A 25,658-nucleotide genomic window follows, 5' to 3' on the forward strand; every position below is an offset into this window, starting at 1 on the left:
AAGAGGGGATACAGCAACAGGAACCTGACCAATGTATAAAAGATAAGTAACATAAGATTTTGGAACTCCTAAAATCTTCCAAGCCGAAAAAAAGAAAATAGAGCTCCTGAACAGACCAATTACTATCAGGGAAATCGAGATAGTAAAAAAAGTCTCCTACAAAATAAAAGCCCAGGTCCAAGAAGGTTTATCAGTGAGTTCTTACAAATTTTCAAACTTTTCCAGAAGATAGGAGAAACAGGAATCCTTCAAAAATGTTTTTATGAGGTAAACATTACCCTGATAACCAAAAGCAGCCAGAAACATCATAAAAAGAGAAAATTATAGACTTATATCCCTGATGAACATCGATGAAAAGATTGTCAACAAAATATTAGCAAATGGAAACCAACATACATAAAAAAGATTGCACAGCATTCAAGGATAGTATGACTTAATATGTGCAAGTCAATCAACATAATATACCACCATTATCAACACAAGAAAAATTAAATGCAGAGAAAGCATTTACAAGCTCCAACACCCATTTATGATAAAAATGCGCAATAAAATGGGTGTTGAAGGGGCTTTTCTCAACATAATTAAGACCATTTACCACAGGTCCATAGCAAACATCATTCTCAATGGTGAAAAACTGAAAGACCCCCCTCTAAAATCATGCAAAAGGCAATGTTGCCAACTCTTAGCACTATTACTTGATACAGTATTAGAAGTCCTTGCCATAGCAATCAGGCATACAAGAGATATTATGGACATCTAGATCAGAAAAGAAGATGAACTCACTATTTGCAGGTGACATGACAATTACACTTAGGAAATCCTAAAAACTACAAAGATGCTTCTAGAAAACAGTAAACATGTACAGGAAAGTGGCAGACTACAAAGTCAATGCACATAACTCCATGGCCTTTCTATACACAAATAATGGAATAGAAGAGAGAAATTTTTAAAAGGTTTGATTCACAGTTGTGGCTCAGAAAATCAAATATCTGAGAATCAATTTTACAAAAGAGGCGAAGATTTAAACAAAACTATAAATACTGTCACTGTCACTGTCCTCCCGTTGTTCATCGATTTGCTCGAGCGGGCCCTGTAATGTCTCCACTGGAGACTTTGTTGTTACTGTGTTTGGCATATCGAATATATCACGGGGAGCTAGCCAGGCTTTGCCATGCGGGCGAGATACTCTCGGTAGCTTGCCGGGCTCTCCGAGAGGGGCGGAGGAATCGAACTTGGTTTGGCCATGTTGGCTGCGTGCAAGGCAAATGTCCTACCATTGTGCTATCGCACGGCAGAGCCTGGCAAGCATAAATACGAAAACAGAAAGAAGACACGAGGACATGAAAACTCATCCCTCGTTCCTGGTAATTTTCACCTAAGCATTATATAGATTCAACAAAGTCCCTATAAAATTACCCGTGATATTTTAAAAAGACAAATGAAATATTGTTACAATTTATTTGGAGTAATAAATCTGCCCAAATAGTCAAATTCTGGGAAAATGAAATTGGGAGGACCCTCTCTCCCCAATTTCAGCTATACTATAAAGCTATAGTAATCAGAACAGTATGGTACTGGACGAATGATAGAACAATGGAACAGAGTTCACAGAGAGATCCTCAGGTAGGATCTTGACAAAGAGGAGGAAAATAAAAAGTAGAGCAAAGCCTCTTCAACAAATTGTGCCGGGAGAAGCAGTTGCTCACAGGCAAAGTTAGTGAGACCCCTTTCTTTCTTTCTTTTTTTAAAATTTTATTGATTAACCGTGAGATACAGTTACATAAGCTTCCATGTTTGAGTCACACAATGATGAAACACCTATTGCTCCAGCAGTGCACATTCCCCACCACCAATATCCCTGGTATACCCCCACCTTTAGCACCCTCCCACTGCCTCCATGGCAGACAATATTCCCCATACTCTCTCTCGACTTTTGGGCATTATGGTTTGCAATACAGACACTGAGAGGTTATCACGTTCGGTGCTTTATCTACTTTCTGCACACCTCTCCCATCACAACTGATTCCTCCAACCATTATTTTCTTAGTGATCTCTTCTCTATTCCAGCTGTCCCCTCCCTGGGTACTCATGAAACAGGCTTCCAATTATGGAGCAATCTTCCTGACCCTTGGGTGTCGGTCTCGTGTTATGTTATTTTATACTCCACAAATAAGTGCAGACCTTCTATATCTGTCCCTCTCTTTTTGACTCATTTCACATAGCACGATACTCTCCATGCCTATCCACTTATAAGCAAATTTCATGACTTAATCTCTCCTAATAGCTGCATAGTACTCCATTGTGTAAATGTACCAACGTTTCTTTAACTACTCATCTATTTTCGGGCACTTGGGTTGTTTCCAGATTTTGGCTATTGTGAACAGTGCTGCAATGAACATATAGGTACAGATGCCATTTCTATTGTGCTTTTTTGCACCCTTGGGATATATTCCCAGAAGTGGTATTGTGGGGTCATATGGAAGCTCAATTTCTGGTTTTTGAAGGACTGTCCATATTGTTTTCCAGAAAGACTGAACCAGCTGGCATTCCCACCAACACTGAAAGAGCGTCCCTTTTCCCCCACATCCATGCCAGCACTGGTTGCTTTTGTTCTTTTGAAAAGAGAATTGTTCAAAGGAATGGCACTTTGTTGGAGGGTGTAGCATGATAAATTATATTTAGAAAATAGATGTGAATCTCTAAAAGTTGTCTTAGAAACCAACAATGCCTGAATTAATGACTATATTTCTTTAAAATATTAACCAACGATCATTGTGTGACTATAATCCAAACATGAAAACTTGTAACTATCTCACAGTGATTCAATAAAATTTAAAAAAAAATTCAAGGCAAAAAAAATATATTTTAACCAACTATCAAGCTATTCTTTTTGTTGGTGGTATGTCTAGACTAGATGTTGACGCCTACTGACTGATCTGTCCAATATTTGCTAAAAAAATTGAAAAGATACATGCAATTCCATAAAATAAGAATGTAGTTTGCTGCATTGTTTGATTCTTCATTACATGAGAGAGAATCTCTCTAGTAAGCAATGCCGCTTAGCAGAATTTTACCCACAGCAGAACTTTCAAAATTGGACTCAATCTCTTGAACCCTGACACTGTTTCATCAAATACATTTATTCAATATTCTGATTCCTTGTTATTTCAACAATGTTCACAACATGCGCACAAGGAATCTATTCATCACAAGAAAACATTTTCATCTAATTACTTCCTCTACTTTAGAGTCATCTCTCAAAGTCATCTATGAAGGTTCAAATCAACCTCTTTCAAATTGTTAATATTGATATTTTGACCTCCTCCCATGAATTATGAATGTCCTTAAGAGCATCTATCTATAATGATAAATCTTTTCCAGAAGGTTTTCAATGTACTGTGTACATCCATCAGATTAATCATTATTTGTGACAGCTACAGGCTTATAAAATATATTACATAAATAATAAAATTTGAAAGTCTAAAATGCTCCTTGATACATGGTTTCAGAATGCATTTTGTGTCAGCAAGAATGAAAATAACATTAATCTCCCTATCCATCTCCTTCAGAACTCTGGTGGCAAAATTTACTGCCAGTGAGAAGTAATATTTTGAATGGAATCTCTTTCTAAGTAGTACGAATCAATAGTGGGCTTCAAATACTCAGGAAGACTTGCTGTAGACAGAAATACAATCATTCAGGCTTTCTGTCTGCTCCCTTTTTTTCTCCTTTTCACTTTTTGGGCCACAACTGGTGATGCTTAAGGGCTACTTCTCACTCTGTACTGAGGAATTACTCCTGGAGATGCTCATGGGTTGCCAGGGATCAGACCAATGTTGACTACATATAAGGCAAGTGCCCTACTCCCTAGTGTTGTAAAATGTACAAGCACCATTTAGTGTATGACCCTTGGTGAGCACTACGGCTGAGTGCGTGAGTACCACAACTAAATATATGATAATCACAATTAAACATATGACCCCTGAGAACAATGGCAAAGAGAAGGGAAAAAGTTATGTTTAAAGAAGAGGATTTGTTTTTTGAAAAGAAAACAGGGCCAGAGAGTTATTTGAGTTATTTATTTTTTGAAAAAGAGGACAGTACAAGCAGTCAAGGTGCCAGTCAACATGGCAGACCCAGTTTGATCCTGGCACTGACTATGGTCCTCTGAGCACTTTCAGGAGTCATCTGACTACTACTGGGTGTGAACCAAATCCCCCAAAACAAAACTGAAAAAAAAAAAAAAAAAGAAGATAGGTCTATGACACTTACATAGGTAAATCTCTAAACAGGTATCAAAACAGGGCACACAAAATTTACATGAGGATATCCAAAGATTAAAAAATATTTCCCCTTGTTCTACATTGACTTACTTTGTGTACACACACACACACAAACACACATTCACACGTACATTTTTGGCTGTAGCCTGTGGTACGCAGGGCATATACTCTTGATTCTACACTCAGGGATCACTCCCAGGTGCCTGGAGGACCTTATATGGTACTGGGGATCAAACCTGGGTTGGCAACGTGCAAGGCCAGTGCTCTAACTTCTATACTCATCTCCTTTTACTTCTCTCCTGATCAGAGTACATTTTTGTTGTTGTTTTGGTCCACACTCCGCAATGCTCTGTGGCTACTCCTGGGCTCAGCTCTTAGGGATCACTCCTGGAAGTGCTCAGGGGATCATATGGTATGCAAGTGCACTACCCAGCCTCCAGAGTACTTGCTAAGAGCAGTTTTGGGTTCATACAAATATTAAGGAAAGTACGGTGATGAATGAAAAAATTTAAAACTTCTCTAACACTGATGACTGTATAAAAATATTCTTTTATGAAGCTTTAATATGAAGATTTTCCTTTCTTTTTATTATTATTTTTTGTTTGTTTGTTTTTATGGGCTAGACAGGCAGTGCTCAGGGCTTACTCCTGGCTCTGCACGCAGGGATCATTCCTGGTAGGGTTCGGGGGAATCATAAAAGGTGCTGGGGAAGGCAACTGTACTACTTGACATTTTATCACTCTGGCCCCTAAAGATTTTTCTTTTATAGTCCAAGGAAATGCTAATTTATATGAATAATTTAAATGAACAATATCATAAAATATTAGTAAATGAATAAAAGAAATATCATACGAACTGAGATGTCTGTGCCAGGTTGGAACCGAAAATATCAGTACGTGTTGAGTCATTTTTTATCATGTGCTATTACTACACAAGATCATTAAACTCAAATTTGTTTGCTTTTTGCCCAAGAAATTTGAATTTTTCTCTATCACTATCAGAAAAATTTTCGTTTTCTCTATCTCTATCATTCAAAAATAAAGAAACACACAAACTCTCCTAAGATGTTTCAGTAATATGCATCTGCTTGATAAGGTTGCACTAGACACATTTATATTGGAAAAATTATTTGCTGTTCACCTAAAACTTAAATATAAGTATCACAGCTGTTTTGTTTGCTAAGTCTGGCAACTATCAAACAGGACATAAAAATATAAACAATTTAGTATAAGCAGTTCCAAACACTGCACAGCAGATACACTAAAAATTATTTGATATTTCGTGGAATTCAAATTTAACTGGTGATTTTATGTTTTAGCTGGTGTTGGAGTACACGGAGCTTAGGTTTATCAGATTGTACCCATCACAGTGCTCCCGAGTCACTCCCATTACTTTGCCTGTCTGTAACCTCTTCTATGCTCTCTTCCCCAACCAATTTGTAAGGTCTCATCCTTCTTAGACACTGAAGCTGTACTGTAAGTCAATATTGCCTTTCTCCTCTCCTTATGTCTTTGAGCAGTTTACTTTAATGCAATGTCCTTTTGTATAGATACAGGAAGACAATTAATTAATATTATGCTTTATAACTTAGGAATTGATTGGCTTTGAATATTATTCACTCCTGGGCATCTGCCTTCTCAACTTCAGCCTCAGTTGCCCTCACTTCCTAGCACTCCAAGGGCAGGGTCCCGACGTGGGACTGGATGGAACCAGGGCAAGCCGGTAAGTTATGTGCTACCCTGGCATCGCGATGGGCCAGGCCAAGGTGCCACGATTCTTAACTATAAGTTAAGAGGTTGATCATAGGCATTATGTCATGATCCAATAGTAACGATGAGACTAGGGCCCTGCTGCTAGGAATAGGAAAGATATCTGGCCTGAGCACTGCAGTCTGAGATCGAGATGGCCCTAGGAGAGCAATTCTATAAGCTCAAAGTATTTCTTACTGTGTCCATACGAAATGATTAATATTATGTATGCTTATATGTTCTTTGGACAAGGAGAGGAGAAACACGTCCTAGAAGCAGTTTCCTGTGTGTCCTGAGTAGCTTGGATGAGACTGCTTTTTTGGAGATGTAGATTCCAAGCTCTAGCAGACTGGACTTTGTTGTGCTAATTTAAGTGCTTGTAGCTTGTGAAAAGGTGAGGCCAGGATTACTGGCCTGCGGATGTAAGGAAACAATGTATGTTTGCCGCCTCAGTGTTCTTTCTGTAACTCCTTTTGATGACATCATTATATTGCGCCTTTAGAGGTACTATGATCTATATAAGGGAGATTTCAGGGCTCTCTGGGGGGACACGTGCATCAGAGAACCTGGGAAGATGGGGCTGAGGACAGAAGCTGAGAGAACAAAGGCGCACGTGCTCGAGGATTCCTGAGGCCTCCATGACATACATCTCTTCCATGTAATAAACGGCTACTAAGACCAACTAGCTTGGCCTCGTTTCCTTCCTTCACCTGACCATCACCATCGACCTCCCTGGAGTGGGGAAACGGCCAGACCGCCGGCCCTTTTATTTTTTGTGTGTTTACACAAGCTGGCAATCAAGGTATTTGGCATGAGAGATCTAAGATTTACTCAAATTGTCAAATTCTCTGAAGGAATGCCAGATGAATGGGAGGAGGGATATAAAAAAAATAATGCCAGATGAACTACTGTTTTATTTAACACTACTAGTGCTAATAAGAGTGTTCGGAGAAGAAAACAAGACTGCAAGACAAGCAGAAAGCAGAAAGTCTGGATATTAAACTAAATATATTGGTCTTCTTACGGTGGGTGGATTTACAATTCTAGACACAAATTATACATTAAATACAGCATCTAAGATGTTATGATAGGAAGTACTGCAACAAAGGGCATTTTTGAAAGTGCTACCAACAAAGATCAGTAAAACTGGTTGGGAGAATAAACTTAATGAGTTCTCCATAAGACATGACTGTTGAAAAGTCAAGAGTTTTGAGGAAATGTTTTGAGGAAAACATCTATTAGACTCCAAGTCTTAGGAGAAGCATTATCTTTGTTCTAGACTATATTTTCAAGGATGTTTATATTGAGAACAACATAAGAATAAAGAACTCTTACTCTGGCACAAAGGGCCATTGTGTATTGTCTGTCCATTGTAAAACACTTAGGATCACTACACACAGAAATTCCTTTCCACTGTAACTCAATAAAATCCATTAATCTTCTTTATGTTCAGCTATGGAAACTTGGGCGTAAGAACTAGTACAAATGACAGTAATCTGGTTATTATGAAGAAGTAATCATTTCTAATACAGAATCCGTCCTTTCCCCTAATTTCCTATCTTAGCCAGCATCTATGAATCAATTTATGGTAGGCTAACTTACTAGCTTGTATACTGGAAAAAATATCAAATCATTTATAGTTCTTGACAAATACAAAATTCATTATAATTTCACCTTCCTTTTGCTTTAATTTACAAGAAAATTTCATTTCTCAGTTTGAAATAACAAGCATTTTTCACCTATTTTCTTTTATCTTTTTTCCAGATATAAACAGATAACTGACATCATGTAAATTCAAGGTATATTATGTGTTGATATGATACTTAGATACTACAAAATGAACTGTCACCTTAGCATTATCTAAAATGATCATTTTACATAATTAACATTCCTTTCTTATGGTGAGAACATTTAAGATCTATAATCTTAGTAACTGCCAAGCATATAACGTAGGTTTTAAAATACAAAACCACTCTGCATATTAGATCTCCACAAGCAATTTATCTTATAACAGAAGTTTGCAGCCTTTATCTAACATCTTATCTATATTATCCAACTCTTCCTATTCTAGTAATCACAATTCTATTGTTTCTAGATGTCTGGCTTTTTCAGATTCAATATATAAATTAAATCATATAGTGGGGCTGGAGAGAAACGACCTGTTAGCTGACTTGGGTTCAATTCCTGACACACCCAATATGGCCCCTCGCCCCTCAAGCAGGAGTCCCTAAGCACAGAGTCAAGAGTGAGCTTTGAACAAAGTTGAGTGTGGTCCACAAACAAAAAAAATCATACGGTGTAGATCTTTCTGACTTGATTTATGTAATATAATGCCCTAGAAGTTCACCTGTCTTGTCACAGATGTCAAGATTTCTTCTTTGTTTAACGGCTGAACCTAATACTTTAACTGAATCTTTTTTTTTTTTTTCATTTTTAGTTCAACTCTTAGCTCTACTATTTGTTTCTACTTCTTGGGGCTGAAGGGATAGCATAGCAGAAAAGGCACTTGCCTTATATTCAAATATGAATCGGCACATGGCTGATTCATATTTGATCTCTTGCATTCCATATGATCTCCCTGGTAGCCTGCCAGGAATGATCCCCTGAGCATAGAGCTAGTAGTAAGCCTTGAGCACAGCTGGCATGTCCCCAACGAAACAAAATGAAACAATAAAAAAAAAAAACCTTCAGTTCTGTGGCTTAGTTCAACTGGGCTGCTGCTAAACGCATTATCAGACAACTTACAGACTCTACCGTGGATAAATGTGACTGTACAAATAAATGGCCCTAGAGCTGCTTTGATTACCATAGGTTTAGCAATGGATTTTCAGAATACCAATATACTTAATGAGCAAAGAACCTGTTGAATTGTTAACCGGAAGCTAAAAGTACTGCCATTTCCATAGTTCTTGTGCTAGAATGCAGGGAAAGAAAATTACATCCATGGCTAAGTAATTATTAGGGTACTTTCTCATGGTGTCTTTTTATAATAACCAGTTTGTGCTTACAGGTCAATGGTATTAAGCACTTTTACAGTGTAATATAACAAATACCATACTCATTACAGAAGCTTAATATTCCAAATTGTAAACCTTCAAGCATTAAACAATTCATTACTCTCGATACCTATTACCTGCTATTATTATTGTTGCTATTGTTGAAGTAATTTTGGTATACGAAATTCTATGGTTTTTTAAATACAATTTCAAACTGCTTCAAATGTACGAAACACTTCCATCACCCAAATACCAGCACTTCTTTACTACAGAATACTGGATATTGCATTGTTCCGACATCATTCATTTTTCTATGTTGATTTGTATACATTTTAGCTAAAATAAGAAAATGACCTCATGATGTCTCACTAATAAAAAGGAAAAAAAGGAGAAAAAAATAAGAAAATGTTTGACATGGTTCTTCTGTACTACATACACTAAAATAAAGATGTCTAGTTCATCTAAAGACAATGTAGACAGTGAAAGAAAAAAACCAAGAAATGAGAATTTTTTTTTTTTAATAAACCATTTGGGGCTGGAGCGATAGCACAGAAGATAGGGCATTTGCCTTACACGTGCTGACCCATTTGATTCCTCCAACCCTCTCGAAGAGCCTGGCAAGCTACCGAGAGTATCCTGCCTGCATGGCAAAGCCTGGCAAGCTACTCGTGAGGTATTCAGTATGCCAAAAACAGTTACAACAAGTCTCATAATTTGTTGTGAGACATACTGGTGCCCGCTCGAGAAATTCGATAAACAACGGGAGGACAGTGCAGTGCAGTTTATAAACCATTTAAGAAAGGATTAGTACTTACAAAGCATAGAAAACTATTTACAGATGAAGAAAAAGAAAGGTAATCGTATAGGAATATGGTAAATGATATTCTGAGTGTGCTTTTGACCACACCTGGAGGTGCTCAAAGACTAATCCTGACTCTGTGCTCAGAGGTCAAATCTGGCATCATTGAGGATCACACCAGGATCAGACACATGCAAGGCAAGTACCTTAAACTTTTGTGCTTTTTTTCAATTGCTATTTTTTATTTACAAAAACAGTAAGGAGTAAATGATTTGAAAAGGTATTTCACAAAGAAGAAATTGAAATAGTCAATAATTATACATAAAGGCTGGATGTCAAAATCAACAATACAAATTAAAATCATAATTATGTATTTATTTTACATTTATAGCCATCATCAAATTAGCAAAATTTAAAAAGTTTGCCAATATCAAGAGTTGACAAGAGGGCTGGGGAGATAGTACACAGGGTAGGTTACTTGCCTTGCACGCAACCAATTTGGATTTGATCCCTTGGCACCATATAAAGTCCCTCCAAGCCCTGCCAGGAGTGATCTCTGAGTGTAGAGCCCGGAGTAAGCCCTGAGCACTACTAGTGTGTGTGGTGCCAACACACCACTTCCCCACAAAAAGAGTTGATGAGAATAACATGAAATCTCACACAGTGCTGGTGTGAGTGAAATTGCTATCATTCTTGTGGTTAAAAAAGTATGGCATTAACCAGTAAAGTTAAAGTTATCCACGATACACATAGCAATTACCCTTATAGTAGTTACTATGCCAGGAAATACGTTCATAACAGATTGACTTTTAATAGCTACAGAGTTAACAAAACATATAAATAGTACACTGGCAACGCTGATTTTAGGTCTACTGACACAGAATACATGACAGCATTGAAAATGAACAATCTATAGCTATTGAAAAAAACCCTAATCTGACCAAATTTTGACTGAAGATGCAAAATAAAACATTAAATGATCGAATGTAGGATAACACTCTTTTGTCCTTCCTCAGGAAACTTAGGTTTGTCAGGTCACACCCATCTAAGGACACTGAACTTGTATTGTAAGCAATGTCCATTCTGTGTGGACACAGGAAGACAGTTAATATTATGCTTTGTAACTTGGGAGTTGATTGACTCTGAATAATATTTACTCCTGGGCATCTGATTTATTTTTTTTTGGTAATTTGTTTTTATTTATTTATTTATTTATTTATTTTTTAATAGTGAGGCACCATGAGGTACAGTTGTAGACTTACACATTTTTGTGCTTGGGTTTCGATTATACAATGATCAAACACCCATCCCTCCACCAGTGCGCATTTCCCACCACCTCGGATCCCAGCATCCCCTCCCCCCCAGCCCCTATCCCACCCTGCCTCTGTGGCAGGGCATTTCCCTCTCTCTCCTTTTGAGTGCCATGGTCGGCAAAAGAGGCGTTGAGTGGCAATCATGCTTGGTCAACAGTCTACCCTCAGTATGCTCTCCCATCATGGGCGGATCCTCCCAACACCCTTTATTTGGTGTTCCCTTCTCTTTCTGATCTCCCCCTTCCCCTAACATGTGTGGTTGTCCTCCGGGTCATTGAGTAAAATTCCTGGTACTAATCTCTGCCATACTTGGGTGTTAGTTTCCTATTTTGTTACTTTATGTTCCCCAGATGAATGCAATCTTTCTATGTCTATCCCTTTCTTTCTGAGTCATTTCGCTTAGCATGATACTTTCCATGTAGTACCACTTGCATGTAAACTTCATGACTTCGTCTTTTCTAACAGGTACATAGTACTCCATTGTGTAAATGTGCCAGAGTTTCTTCAACCAGTCATCTGTTCTCGGGTACTCAGGTTTTTTCCAGATTCTGGCTATTGTAAAGAGTGCTGCAATGAACAAACAAGTGCAGATGTCACTCTGACTATACTTTTTTGCCTCTCCGGGGTATATTCCCAGGAGTGGTATTGCTGGGTCAAATGGGAGCTCAATTTCTAATTTTTTGAGAATCATCCATACTGTTTTCCAAAGGGGCTGACCCAGTCGGCATTCTCACCAGCAGTGAAGGAGGGTCCCTTTCTAGCCACATCTGCGCCAACACTGGTTGCTTTTGTTCTTTTGGATGTGGGCCAGTTCTGTGGTGTGAAATGATGTCTCATTGTGATTTTGATCTGCATCTCCTTGATGATTAATGATGTAGAGCATTTTTTCATGTGCCTTTTAGCCATTCGTATTTCTTCTTTAAGAAAGTTTCTGTTCATTTTGTCACCCCATTTTTTGATAGGGTTGGATGTTTTCTTCTTGTAGAGTTCAACCAGTATTTTGTATATCCTTGATATCAACCCCTTGTTGGATGTGTATTCGGTGAATATCTTTCCCATTCTGTGGACTGTCTTTCTATTTTGGTCACTATTTCTTTTGAGGTGCAGAAGCTTCTTAGTTTAAGATAGTCCCATTTGCCTATCTCTGTTTTCACTTGCTTGGCCAGTGGCGTGACATCTTTGAAGGTACCTTTAGCGTCAATGTCATGGAGGATTTTGCTCACTTTGTCTTCAATGTACCTTATGGATTCCTGTCTGATGTCGAGGTCTTTAATCCATTTTGATCTTACTTTTGTACATGGTGTTAGGCAGAGATCTGAGCCCACTTTTTTGCTTGTAGTCGTCCAGTTTTGCCAGCACAATTTGTTAAAGAGGTTTTTTTTGCTCCACTTCACTTTTCTTGCCCTCTTATCAAAGATTACATGATCATATGCTTGGGGAGAGATGTCAGTATATTCAACCCTGTTCCATCGGTCTGCAGCTCTGCCTTTGTTCTAGTACCATGCTGTTTTAATTATTACTGCTTTGTAGTAGAGTTTGAATCCGCCCATTTTCTTTTTCCCAAGAATTGCTTTAGCTATTTGTGGGGGCTTATTGTTCCATATAAATTTCAGGAGTGTTTGCTCCATAAAACCCCATATTTTAAAGTTAACTGCCAACAGATCAAAGCAAACTAGTCTTCAAACAGGGTATGTGAGAAAGTAAGATTGAGAAGGTGGTCAGATGATTCACAAATCAAACCTCCTGCCATAGAATACAATAAATTTGTACAAATATTTGTGCATATGGTGCATGAGAACTATAGTAAAGATATCTGTCTTAATGACTTCCCCAGCTCTGGAAATCATAACATAGATCCTTAACTATGATAAGGAGAGAGTAGGACTGCCAGAAAAGAGAAGCTGAGAAATGAAAAAGACAATAAGAGAAAGAATTAAAATTAATCTTAGTTTGTGATGGCTCTATACGTCCTGTTTTCTGTTCCTAATGAGACCAGGCTATAGTTCTGTTTTTGGACTCCAGAGGCTATTCTATTAAACATGCAGTTTAATTCTGTCTAGTTGGATCTTCTTATAAGTTGTCATTGTGATTTCTAAGTTACTTATACCTGGGGGTTGTGTGCTCAACTGTCTAGTTCTATTAACTTCAGAAATCAAACAGTAACACAATGATAAATGTCTTTTAATTTATCATTCATAAGAAAATCTAAGGATAAACGATAATACACATTAAAATGCTTTACCATTCTTTAACGTACCCTCAAAGTGTGGTGCTCTTGTGCTAACAGTATTCTTAGTTCTTCATGTAGTGTTATAACTTCCAGAAACTGCCCCCATAAAGCCATTAAAAGTGAGCAAAGTTGTGCAAGGTTCATATTTATAAGTTCAGCCAGTTCATCAGGATTTTCTATTTTCTGAAATGACAAGGAAAAAACACCTTTACTGCTGAGATTTACCACTGCATATCTAGGTATATTAATGAGAATATCAACACAAAGTCAAACTTTTCATTTTAAAAATACATATGTAGGGGAATGTACCTTTGTATGAAGAATAACTCAATGACTTTCTATACGATATTACTGGAATGCTTTTAAAACCTAATCAATATACCATCATCAACATCATTAATTTTGGTTTTGTGGTCTCACCTGGTGTGTTCAGGGCTTACTTGTGCTCTCTGCTTAGGGATCACTCCTGGCTGTGCTTGGGGGATCATGTATAGTGCCAGGGATAGAACCTGGTGGGCATGAGCAAGGGAAGTGTCTTAGCTGCTGTACTATCAGTCTGGCCACAAAATTTCAACACTAAAACTATCTTATTATCAAATACTGCATAAAGCTACAAATTAGGAATCCGACAGCATCAGTAACTTCAACCACTAAGGTAATGGGAATTAAAAAATAATGTATATGATGTTACATTTTCAAAAGATAATGAAATCTTAATATTGCCTTCTCCAATCAACTAAATTTCTAAGAGACTGGAGCTCTCAGATAGAGAGTGGCAGCTCTCAGATAGACTGAGATGCCTTTCTTTTCATTTTATTTCTTTTATGGAGCAATAGCACAGCGGTAGGGCGTTTGCCTTCAAGCAGTCGACCCGGCAGACCTGGGTTGGATTCCTCCGGCCCTCTTAGAGAGCCTGGCAAGAGTATCTCGCCCACACGGCAAAGCCTGGCAAGCAACCGTGACGTACTGATATGCCAAATAGTTACAAGTCTCACAGTGGAGAAGTTTCTGGGGCCTGCTTGAACAAATCGATGAACAAGGGGAGGACATTGCTACAGTGCTATTTTATAAAGTGATACTGAGCCAGGCAATGATGCTGGAGGATTACCAGAGTCACCTTGGCATTGCCTGTGGGCCATTACAGCTACAGTCAGCAATGCTCCAGGACCATGCAGTGCCAGTAAATGTTTTCCATTCTCAGAGTGATCCCTCTATCACATATATAATATAAATATATTTTTTTGAGGGAAGGGCACCATTCACATTCCCACAGATATCCTTCATTTATCTAAAACTGTTTTCTTGGCAACAGTAGTTTTATTTTTTTACAACAGTAGTTTTTGATAGTAAGAAACAACAACAACTGAATACAACTTGAATATACAACAAAGTCTAGCCAGTTGCATAAGTTATGGTATAGTTATACAGCACAGTATCATTACAATAGAAATTGTTTTTTTCCTCATGTTATCCAGCATCTTACTGCCTCCTTAAATTTGAAAGTACTCTTGCACTTAGCCTCTGAGTCTTTTCTTCTTTTTTGGTGTATCAAGCTCTACGATAGTATTAATATTAATCTCTGGACATGCAGTTTACTGTTACCACATCCACCACACCACTGTGCCCTCTCCACCACTGTCCCCAGGTTCCTCCTTAGCAACCTAGTCCTCTAGTCTCAGGTCTCATTCTTCACCACTGCGCATTAAAATCTCAAGAGTTTATTTTCATTGGCCATTGTCTATTCCCTTACTTTGTTTCTTTATACTCCATAAATGAGTGAGATTATCCGTTATTTGTTTTCTCCTCTGACTCACTTCCCTTAGCATGCATGATACCTTCCAGTTTTATCCAGGTTATAGAGAACTGCAAGATTTCATCTTAATGCTGAGTAGTAATCAACTCTGTGTATAAATAAAACAATTTCTTTCTCCACTCATCTTCTGTTACCCAACAGAAATAATGGGTTATTTCCAGGTCCTATCTATTATAAATAATGCCACAATGGATATAGGTGTGCAAATATGCTTTTCAATGAATGTTTTTGTGTTCTTGGGACACATGCCAAGGAGGGGAAAGATAGACCATATGGTTTATCTATTTTTAATGTTTTGAGATGCCTCCATACTGCTTTCCACTGAAGCTGAACTATTTGTCAGTCCCACCAACAGAGAGTGAGCTTCTTTTTTCATTCACCCAATCAGCCAGTCTTGGCTGTTTCCAGACTTTTTGAATTGGGTCATTATCAAAGCTGTGAGGTGATGTCTTAAGTGTCATTTTGATTTGTACTTCTCTAATATGAAGTGACAATGAGCAATTTTTCATCAGCATGCTCGCCATCTGTCTGTCTTCTTTGGGGAAACATCTGTTCAGCTCCTTTCCCTGTTGTATGATGGGTTTTCTATATATTTGTATGTATATATGTGTGTGTGTGTGTGTGTATATATATATATATACATATACACACATACATATATGCTATTATTGAGTAATATAAATTTGTAATATGCTGCTGATTTATGCTTCTTTAACTCAATAAGCTTTTCTACTCTAAAGCCCATACAAATTTATCTATCTTAACTCAGAGAACACAGAAATAAAACCACAAAATTGGTTACAAGTTAAGAGACTGTCTTGCTTCTGTGAGTCTACTTCCTGGTACATAGTCATCCGAAAATAAAAAATTCTGAATGGACAAATGAGTGGATGAATTAAAAACATAAGCATTAAACAAGGAAAGAGATCCAAGAATTTAAGGACAAGCAGAAAAAGTTGACAATAAAAAATAACAATTTGCAGATTTTTCTTACAGATTTGGACAGGTTTGTAAATATTTTACGTATTTTCTCTCTAGCTGTTGAGAAAATTTGCCCCTGGTAGTTGATATTAAGTTTTATTATTTCCATTTAAACATTAGAACTGAAATACAAATATCTTTCTGAAAGCAACAAATCTCTATGTATTGTTTTTAAAAATTAGTCCAGACTTTCAGTATCTTTATTGTAAACCACAATGCCCAGCCCAAAAAGGGGAGAAAGAGGGAGAGGAGGGGAGGTAGAGAGAGAGAAGTTAGAGAGAGAAGGCAGGCTGGGGGCAGGGTGTTTGGGGAGAACTGGGCACACTAGTGCTGGGAAATGTACACTGGTGGAGGGATTGGTGTTGGAACACTGTATGACTGAAGCCTAATCATGAACAGCTTTTGAAAGGTCTATCTCACAGTGATTCAATTAAAAAAAACAACTTTAACAAAAAAAATCTTGAAAAATTAAAAAAGTGTCCAGATAGTAACAGCATGTAAGGGACCCACCTTGCATGCAGTCAACCTGGGTTCAATGCTGAGCATTGCAAATGGTTCACTGAGCACTTCCAGCAATGATCTCTAGGCCCTGAGCCAGGAATAAGCACTGAGCACAGCCTCGTGTGGGCCAAATTCCCCCCATAATTTTAAATGAATGTAAACAGATATAGTTAAAAATAAAAATTTCTTTATAATACCAAAATTTGCGCCACTCTTCTGTGTAATTAATAGTTCAAACTATACACAGTTCAAACATTTTATAATTATATAATCATGACCAAACACATACTTAGCTTTTTCTTTTTAGCCAGAAATTCAGTTTAATTCTTTCAAAGTAAAAGATGACTGAATTCAATCAAGAAAAATTAAAAAAAAAAAGCCAAGAGTTGATCTTTAGGTTACAAATTGATTATATTTTAGCTGAAATATAAAACTGGTGCTCCAAAATAGCAAGTCATGTAATTATTAATTTATTAGATTATTAGTTCTTTCTTAAGTGCCTTTCTTAACTTTTTGATTTTTTAATGTTCATTTTTTTTCCAATTTTTATTTCTGCATACCTTGAAGTGCACGAAAATGGTACCTGCCATGATGAATCTTTATTTTTTAATAAAATAATTTGTTTTGGTTTTTTTTTTTGCATTTAACTCTATTCCATTTAAATTTTATTTCTACAGCATGGAAAAATGAACTAACTTTCCCACATTATTTATAAACACCAATGTCTATAGAATTTTATCCTATGTTCAGTTCTTTAACACAGTAGTGTCACTGTTTTAAGACTAGTTACACTGATTTTTCTGCTGTATTAGAGGTCAGCTCTATTTCATTATTGTTACTTTTCTATACAGCTTTTAGCATCCAGTTGATCAAATCTCTCAATAAGAGTATTATTTTTTCAAAGTTTTTCTAAACCTGTCTTATCTTCTTCAAATGGTCTTTAAGGCACGTTGAAAGGTCTCACAGATAGTTCAGCTCTATAAGCTTACGACCATGAGTTTGATCTTGCATGTCCATCATAGGCACTGAAAATGTTGCTTTAAAGTTTTATTGTATGGGACCCAGTTCAAGAACAAAAGCGTATGAGCTCCAGTGCATGATAGCCAGCTGAGTAACTTCTGGTTAGCAAATGTGTGAGAACCATAAGAGTGCAAACCATGGAAAGCACCACTTCAAGTGTGTTTGACTCCCAGTCTTTACAACAGCAACAAAAATAGGGAGGGAAGGAGAACTAAAAAAGAAAAGTTTAGGGCTTAGAGCAATAGCACAGTGGGTAGGGTGCTTGCCTTGAACGAGGGTAACCCGGGTTCGATCTCCAGCACCACATTTGGTTCCCCAAGCCCACTAGGAGAGATCCCTGAGCATTGCTGGGTGTGACCCCAAAACAAAATTAAAAGTTTAAATTAAATTTCTTATGGGATTTTTATATGGATACATCAAAATTTATTGGAGAAAAATGGATGACAATTTCCATCAAGTATAACTTTATTTTTTTTTCAAACATTTTGATATCATTTTTTTCTATTTGAAGATTTTTTTCATAATAACTGAAAATTAAGATTATTTATAAGCATTAATACCTTTGGGGGGAACTAATATAACATTAGTGATTTTTCAAAAGAAAGCCTATTTAAATTGTATAGGAAAAGCCTATTAGGTTTCTCTACAAAATAACTTGTATATATGATTGAATTTTCAAGGAGATGGTAACCCTTTCAAAGAAGTGTAGTCTTCATTCAAATTTAAAATCCAAAGTCAAATTTATATTTTTGTTTGATTCTTATCTTTGGATTTTTTTCATAAATGACAATGAAATGATTAGTAAACGTCAAAATAGTAGTTTCACAGATTAAAAAAAAAGGATAAGAAACATAAAATCTTTAATATCTAAAAGGAGGTATATTTCAAAAATATGCCCAGGGGGCTTGAGGATAGCTCTGTGACAGAATACGTGCCTTACAGGCCTGAATCATGAATTTAATCCCTGGCACCATCCCCTGTGCCCAGGGCAATATTGTGGTAATGCCATTGGGGATTTCTGCAGGCACACCACAACGAACTGCATGTGAGGAGTACAACAAAAGAATGTGATCCTCAGTAAGCAACACAAACAAATGAGTACCACAATCAAGTCTTAAAATCCTGTCAATGAAACCAAAAGACTATGGACACCACAACCACTATGTGGATCCCTGCAAGCAACTGCAAACAAAAATGCGTGTAAGCACAACTTAAGTGTGAACACCACTCTTAATTGTGTACTTTCTAGTCACCAAAACCATATAAGCAAGAGAAGGGGAAAAATTTTTTGTCCAGAAATTCTTAGTGATAAGAGAATGAACAATTTTGGTGAGCTAAATGTCTATGATACATCATTTACATGTAGGATAATATGCATTTTAAAGATAATTTTATGTTGAAAATGTCTTTTGAATGGCTAAGCTGAGTTTATGCCACAGTTACCACTATATTGATGCATTTTAGGAAGGATAAATTATCAAGCTTTTCTTAGAAAAAATATCCAGGATAGGAAATAAACCACTTAACTAACTTGATAGTGTGAATTTAAAAAAATAATCCAAGTACCTTAACTTCTTCACATAGTTCAGTAAGTCGAGCTTCTACATCCATTTCCTCTGAAAGGAGTAAAGATTGATTAAAGGAAATATTTCAATGTAAGATCTGAAAACTGCTTTTGAAATGACATAAACAACATTTTTAAAAAAATCCCAGGAAGTTGAGAAATATCTCAACTATATTGAATGAATTAAAATTCAATGTAACATATTTTCATAAATATATAAACATGTAAGTAATGTTATAATTAAACTATGTTTTGATTATTAAATAGTGTTTCAGTCTCTGAACAGGTTACTACTGTTAAAGAAATACTGAAAACATACTTAAAAAAACATATGCAAATGTATCACAGATAAAGGCAAATATTTTTTGTTTTTGTCTTTGGTTTACACCTGTATGTGGTTAGGAGTTACTCTCAGTTCCATGTTTGGGGGTTCAGCCCCTAAACACAGCCAGGTGTTCAATGTTCAGGGGACCATGTGGTGCTCTGGATCAAACCCTGGTCTTACACATGCAAGGCTAGTTTGACCACCGAGCAACAGCCTTACCCCAGAACTAAAACACTACAGTACATTTTATTGGGATTCATGTATTGTAAACAGCAATATAATTTAGTACTCTGTGTTATAAGTGTATATGTCTGTCATTCTATAAATAAGTTACTCCTAAATATGAACTAAAATTCAGTTTTATAAGAGAAATGCATTTAAACATACCTGAAATATAGGTTATTTAATGAAATTGAATGACAAAATCCTTTTCAATAAACAGTAAGTTTCTAATTTAGTTTGACAAATTCCATTTTCTATACAGATAGTCTGTAAGTTTCTAAAATAGTCCATAATCTTGTTGTTGAAAGTTTAATTGATAATTCTTACACAAAGGCAAGAATATTTTCTATGGACTTCCCTGAATTAATCAGTTTATAATCTCACAAACGGAAAGCTTATGACTTGTTAAAAATAATGAAAAATGTTATTTATAACACACAAAATACAACCCAAGCTAAGATGAGAATACTACTGGTAATTAAAACCTGTAAGACACATATCATATAATTTGGAATATAAATAAAATTAATTTAGAAAATAATATATAACAAGAAAGTTGGTCAACCACAGGAATCCACTGACCCTTCACAAGTCAGACAAATCAGTGATTCTAAATATTAAGCTTTCTAAGATTTTAAAATAAAGAAGCAAAGCTGTATTAAAATATAGGTCTGGTATTAAAAGTTGTTTACAACTTCCAGATGTGAACATCTGTTTTCATATTACCTATGTCCTTTGCCTGTCGGAGAAGGTTAAATATTCTATGTATACATATTTTTAAATTAAAAAAGCTTTTTCAAGTTTTGAGCTTTAAAATATTTTAATTTTTTATGTAATAGAGTTGTTTATAATAAAAATTTATATAATGAAAAATAAATTTACACAATTTTTTTTATATAATGAAAACTTAAGTGAGTGAGTAATTTGGTATATTTGCATTGGTTATTGAGAACTATTTCAATGCAAGGAACATTTTGATGTCTGAAAGTAAAACAACTTTTTTTCTTCTTTGCTTTTTGGGTCACACCCAGTGATGCTCGGGGGACAATATAGGATGCTGGGACTCAAACCCAGGCCAGCTGCATGCAAGGCAAACGCCCTTCCTGCTGTGCTATCGCTCCAGCCCCTAAAACAACTTTAAAATCTCTGCATTCAAATGACCCCAAAGTCATTGGTATTTTTCCTTCTTTCAGCAGTACTCCTTGGAAATCTGTAACCCTAAAACATTTTTAATAAATGACCAGACACTATTCCTTATTATTAGTACCTTATGATATCTTCCATATTTTACTATTTGCCCAACATGGGCAATTATCTCTATGGTCAGTGTTTTGCTTAAACAAAAGCAATGCAATAATAAACATGCTTATATACTTATTTTTTATTTACTAGTACTCTTACTGTTATGATACATACAAGTTTCACAAAATGAAGTGGCTAGGTCAGAGTAAACTCATTTTAGTTTTCTAAATCTACACATCATTTAATAAACAGATATTTGTAACAGTTCAGAAAATGCTCGAGCGGGCCCAGTAACGGGTCCAGTAACGTCTCCATTGGAGTCTTTGTTGTTACTGTGTTTGGCATATCGAATAGGTCACGGGGAGCTTGCCAGGCTCTGCCATGCGGGCGAGATGCTCTCGGTAGCTTGCCGGGCTCTCCGAGAGGGGCGGAGGAATCGAACTCGGGTCGGCCATGTTGGCTGCGTGCAAGGCAAACGCCCTACCGCTGTGCTATTGCTCCAGCCCAGAAAATGCTAATATAACATTAAGTATTAACTATGAAATATTTCAATAAAATTAGTATTCAATTAACTTTATTATGCTTCAGTATTTCAGCAAGCTCTATTCTACACAACCAAATCTAGGTCTTAATAGGTCTCATGTATAAGAACCATCCTATAAAATTATTTAAAACATCCACATGAATGTTGACAGGAAGGCAATAACAGTTTAATGAGAATTGCACCCTACCCCCTGTATTAATCACTCTGGCCCCTAGTATAAATTTTTATAAATCTTTAACCTGTCTTTTTTTCCATTCCTGATAAGGAAATTTGTTTCTTTAAAGGTTTTAGTAAAAGGTAAGGTAAAGGCCCTCCCGTTGATCGTCGATTTGCTCGAGCGGGCCCAGTAACGTCTCCATTGGAGACCTTGTTGTTACTGTGTCTGGCATATCGAATACATCATGGGTGGCTTGCCAGGCTCTGCCGTGGGCGAGATACTCTCGGTAGCTTGCCGGGCTCTCCGAGAGGGGCGGAGGAATCGAACTCGGGTTGGCCATAGTTGGCCGCTTGTAAGGCGAACACCCTACCCGCTGTGCTATTGCTCCAGCCCTAAAGGTTTTAGTAAAGATTAAAATATAAACATTTCTGAGTTTGCTTTCATCTAACAAATGCTGAAAAAGTATTCAGCACGTTAATTTTTCCTTGTAAAGTTCTGATAACTGAAAATCCAATTTCATTTTTTTATTCATATGGCTTTTCCAAAATCTATAAAATGTCAATGTGACTCAACACAAAGTAAAAGCTTTCAAAATAACAGAGAAGTACTATTACTATTCTAAAAGAAAAGTCTAAACTATATAGGAAAAATACATGGGAAAATATGCCAAAAAGTTATGAGGTCAGAATACTTTTAATGGCTTTTATCTGGATAGTGGTGATTTGATATTATTTTGCTTTTTAAATTCAGGAATAAAAAAATAACTGACTCAAGAAACAAAACCAGATACTGAAAGGTTTTTTCTATATGTATTTTATAAAATTAGCTTCAGTTTTTAAATCACACTTTATTATTAGCCCTATCCAAGGATAAACTTACTCTGAGTAAGTTTAGAACAGTAATATCAAACTAACAAATTATGACAGGAGATGGACTCCAGAAATTGTTCTTTGTAGAAACTCTAAAAAGTTATGAAAAATAAAACAAAGAAATTTCTGCACTTATAATTTTTAAATTATAAGTTTTAAATTAAACCATAATACAAAAAAATCAAAGTCTCTACACGCCAACTAGATTCTAAAAATAAGTTATTAAATAATATATAAATAAATGCAAGTTATACTTGACACTAATTTAAAGCAAACTTTCATACTAGTTACAGGGATTATTAACCTATTTGCAAACATACCTAGATAGGTGTCTTTCTGTATTCGTGGCTGTTTTCTTCTGAGAAGGCGATCATAAAGGACCTGCATGTTGGCCTTGGCTAGTTATAAGGATTGCACATAGCACTAGTTATTATATTCCTTTTATGACAAATTTACTAGAAGTTTTCAACTTGTTAATAATACTACGATTTGACAGTGCTGTTAGAGCACTAAAGCAGAGTATGTTAATTAGTTTATTAGAATTACAAATGATGTACATTCAAATTTTTATTAATTATTTTCTATTTAATAGCAAGCAAATTATCATAATCGAACATTATTTTTATATTTTAATTTTGAGAAGTTAAGAATAAGCAGGGATCTAGAACTTAACTAAGTAATCATTTGCTTTTATAAGTATATAGAGGGCCCAAAAAAGGTTAAATGGTTTGCCAAAGTCTAAATTTCACAGCCTATTCAATAAGAAGTCTCTGCACCAAATGAACAGTTAACCATCTGTCATAAAAATAATGTACATCATTCATCGAGAAGAAAAGAAAGTCAAAAGGCAGAAAGGAATTTAGAGTTAGCTTATATATGAGTTCAGAAGTATTTTTCAAAATGTAATAGAAGCTAAGATTTTTAGATAGATATTTATCATACTCAAGGAAACTGCTACATAATAGAAATATAGAGTCCTAACAAGAACTATTTTATACTTTTTTAAGAACTAGTTAATATGGTGTTGAGATGAGTGTTTTATGGATATAGTCCCATATCTAAAATTTAATTTTGCAATGATAAAAATAAGTTTTGAATATGTAATAATTTTACTTTGAATAGTGAATAATAGTTTCAGAATTTTTTCCCAAAATTTTTAAGAAATTAAAATTCATAAAAAACATACAAGCAATAATGAAAAGTTTAAGAATAATGCAAAAAATTAGCAATTAAAGATGTTTTTATTTAAAAAGTTTCTAGAAAATTGTTCTAAATTTTGTGTTGATATCTGGAATTTTTTTTTATTTTGCTTTTTGTGTCACACCTGGCTCTGCACTCAGGAATTACTCCTGGGAGTGCTCAGGGGTCCATATGGGATGCTGGGAATCGAACCCGGGTAGGCTGCATATACGGCAAACGTCCTACCCGCTGTGCTATCGTTCCAGCCCCGATATCTGTAATTTTAACAACAAAAAATGTGCTATTTCATTCATTTTCATTCAACAAAAATATTTTGAACAAATACACACTTAAGAGCATGTCAGCTCTTGCTTTACAATTCTATTTCTGGTAAAAAAGTTTAAGCAAATTATCTGGAATAAAGCTGACAATCCTTTAGTAGCTGATTCTTAAAATATAAGGACTCTTTTAATTATTATAATTTTTATTTTATATCTATAAGCCCAAAATAACATATGACAAGTCATCTTGTGAAAAGTTAAAAATTTTAAATGTTAAAAATGAACTATCATACTGGGGTCTCAAAAGGTTCAATAACTAAAGTAAGATTAAAAATTTTACCAACAAACACTAATTTTTAGAGAAATATTTTTTTCTATACTAAGTTGTGGTTCATGTACATTTTTCATTTGCAAATATTAATGTTGAAATCTATTTGAAAATTACAGGCAGGCAAATCAACATACTCTTTACATGTATAGGCAGTTATAGGCCCATCACATATTTAAATTTCTCAAAATACAAGAAGCCTGGTCTTGAATAGTAAGTTTCTCTTGTCTATCCTCAGAGCTAGCTAGATTAGGTATAACAGGAAGAGGAGAAATCAAGAGCTCTATTTAGACATTCAAATTTCCCCTTAAGTTAAATACTTAACATAATAATGCTCTTGAAAAGTTCATGTGACTGATACCACTAAGAAGTCTTTTTGAATTTCCAGTTTTCTTAAAAATTTTCTAACTCACACATCTGGTTCCATTCATTTTCCAAACTTCTGAATTGAAATCCTTTTGTATTCATAGTTTCAAAGATGAAACAGAAATAGTTCCAAACATGAATTCTTCATCATTTTGACAAAATAATAAAAATCCTTAGATTCTCCAACAGCATTGAAATAATTAACATATTTCCTTGTGGAAATACCATTACACACATCCTCTAAGGTTCATATCTTTAATAAGACTTCTTGTCAGGAACATGGTACAGTCTACTTGTTAATATGTCACTTAATATTTCTGTGGCCTGGTTATTAAATCTAAACTAAACAAAATTTGCAGTATAATTTTTCTAAGAAAATGTGTTTCAGTTTTAAAGAACCAAGTTAAAAAGTACGTGGGGCATAATTTTATTAACTGAGGCTACACAAAAGCGTAAATTAGTTTTATGCTACAAATATTTTTTTTATTGCTTTAAAAAGAACATACAAAATATTTTATTTGAAAAAAGTAGCTTCCTCTATCGGATTTTTCTCAAGGAAACATAAGGATTCGAAGTACATGGTTTAATTTAGAATTTAGGTTTCTGAGGAGTGGAGTGGATGGGGAGAGATGGTCACACCAAGCAGTGGCTCAGAGCTTGCTTCTGGGTGCGTGGTTCAGGGGTTACATCTGGCAGTGCCCAGGGACCATGCAGTAAGGGGGGATTCAACCAGTGTGTCTCAAACACAAGGTAAGTGCATTAGCCCCGTCCTATCTCTTCAATACCACAGTATAGTTGGTAAGAAGTCAGAGAATAGTGATCAAAAGATTCCACACTATTGGTTTTGTGTACAAGAGCACACGAACCCAAAAAAACACCCCATAATCTTATTTTTCT

General features: G+C 35.8%; 1 protein-coding gene across 9 annotated transcripts in view; it reads right to left on the minus strand.

Moving 5' to 3' along the window:
• The window catches only part of FAM135A (family with sequence similarity 135 member A), a 142,701-nt gene that overhangs the window by 46,282 nt on the left and 70,761 nt on the right, over positions 1–25,658 (minus strand). For 6 of the 9 annotated variants that reach the window (XM_056109607.1, XM_056109599.1, XM_056109601.1 and 3 more), the window contains 3 exons: positions 22,928–23,005; positions 19,251–19,300; positions 13,397–13,552 (listed from right to left, as the gene is read on the minus strand). In XM_056109607.1, the coding sequence (XP_055965582.1) occupies positions 13,397–13,552; positions 19,251–19,300; positions 22,928–23,005 (284 nt within the window). The remainder of the gene's footprint in view (positions 1–13,396; positions 13,553–19,250; positions 19,301–22,927; positions 23,006–25,658) is intronic. The other 3 variants (XM_056109611.1, XM_056109600.1, XM_056109591.1) reach the window with 1 other exon arrangement.

The sequence above is a fragment of the Sorex fumeus genome, unplaced genomic scaffold (assembly GCF_029834395.1).
Source record: "Sorex fumeus unplaced genomic scaffold, SorFum_2.1 ptg000008l, whole genome shotgun sequence".
Taxonomy (NCBI): Eukaryota; Metazoa; Chordata; class Mammalia; order Eulipotyphla; family Soricidae; genus Sorex; species Sorex fumeus.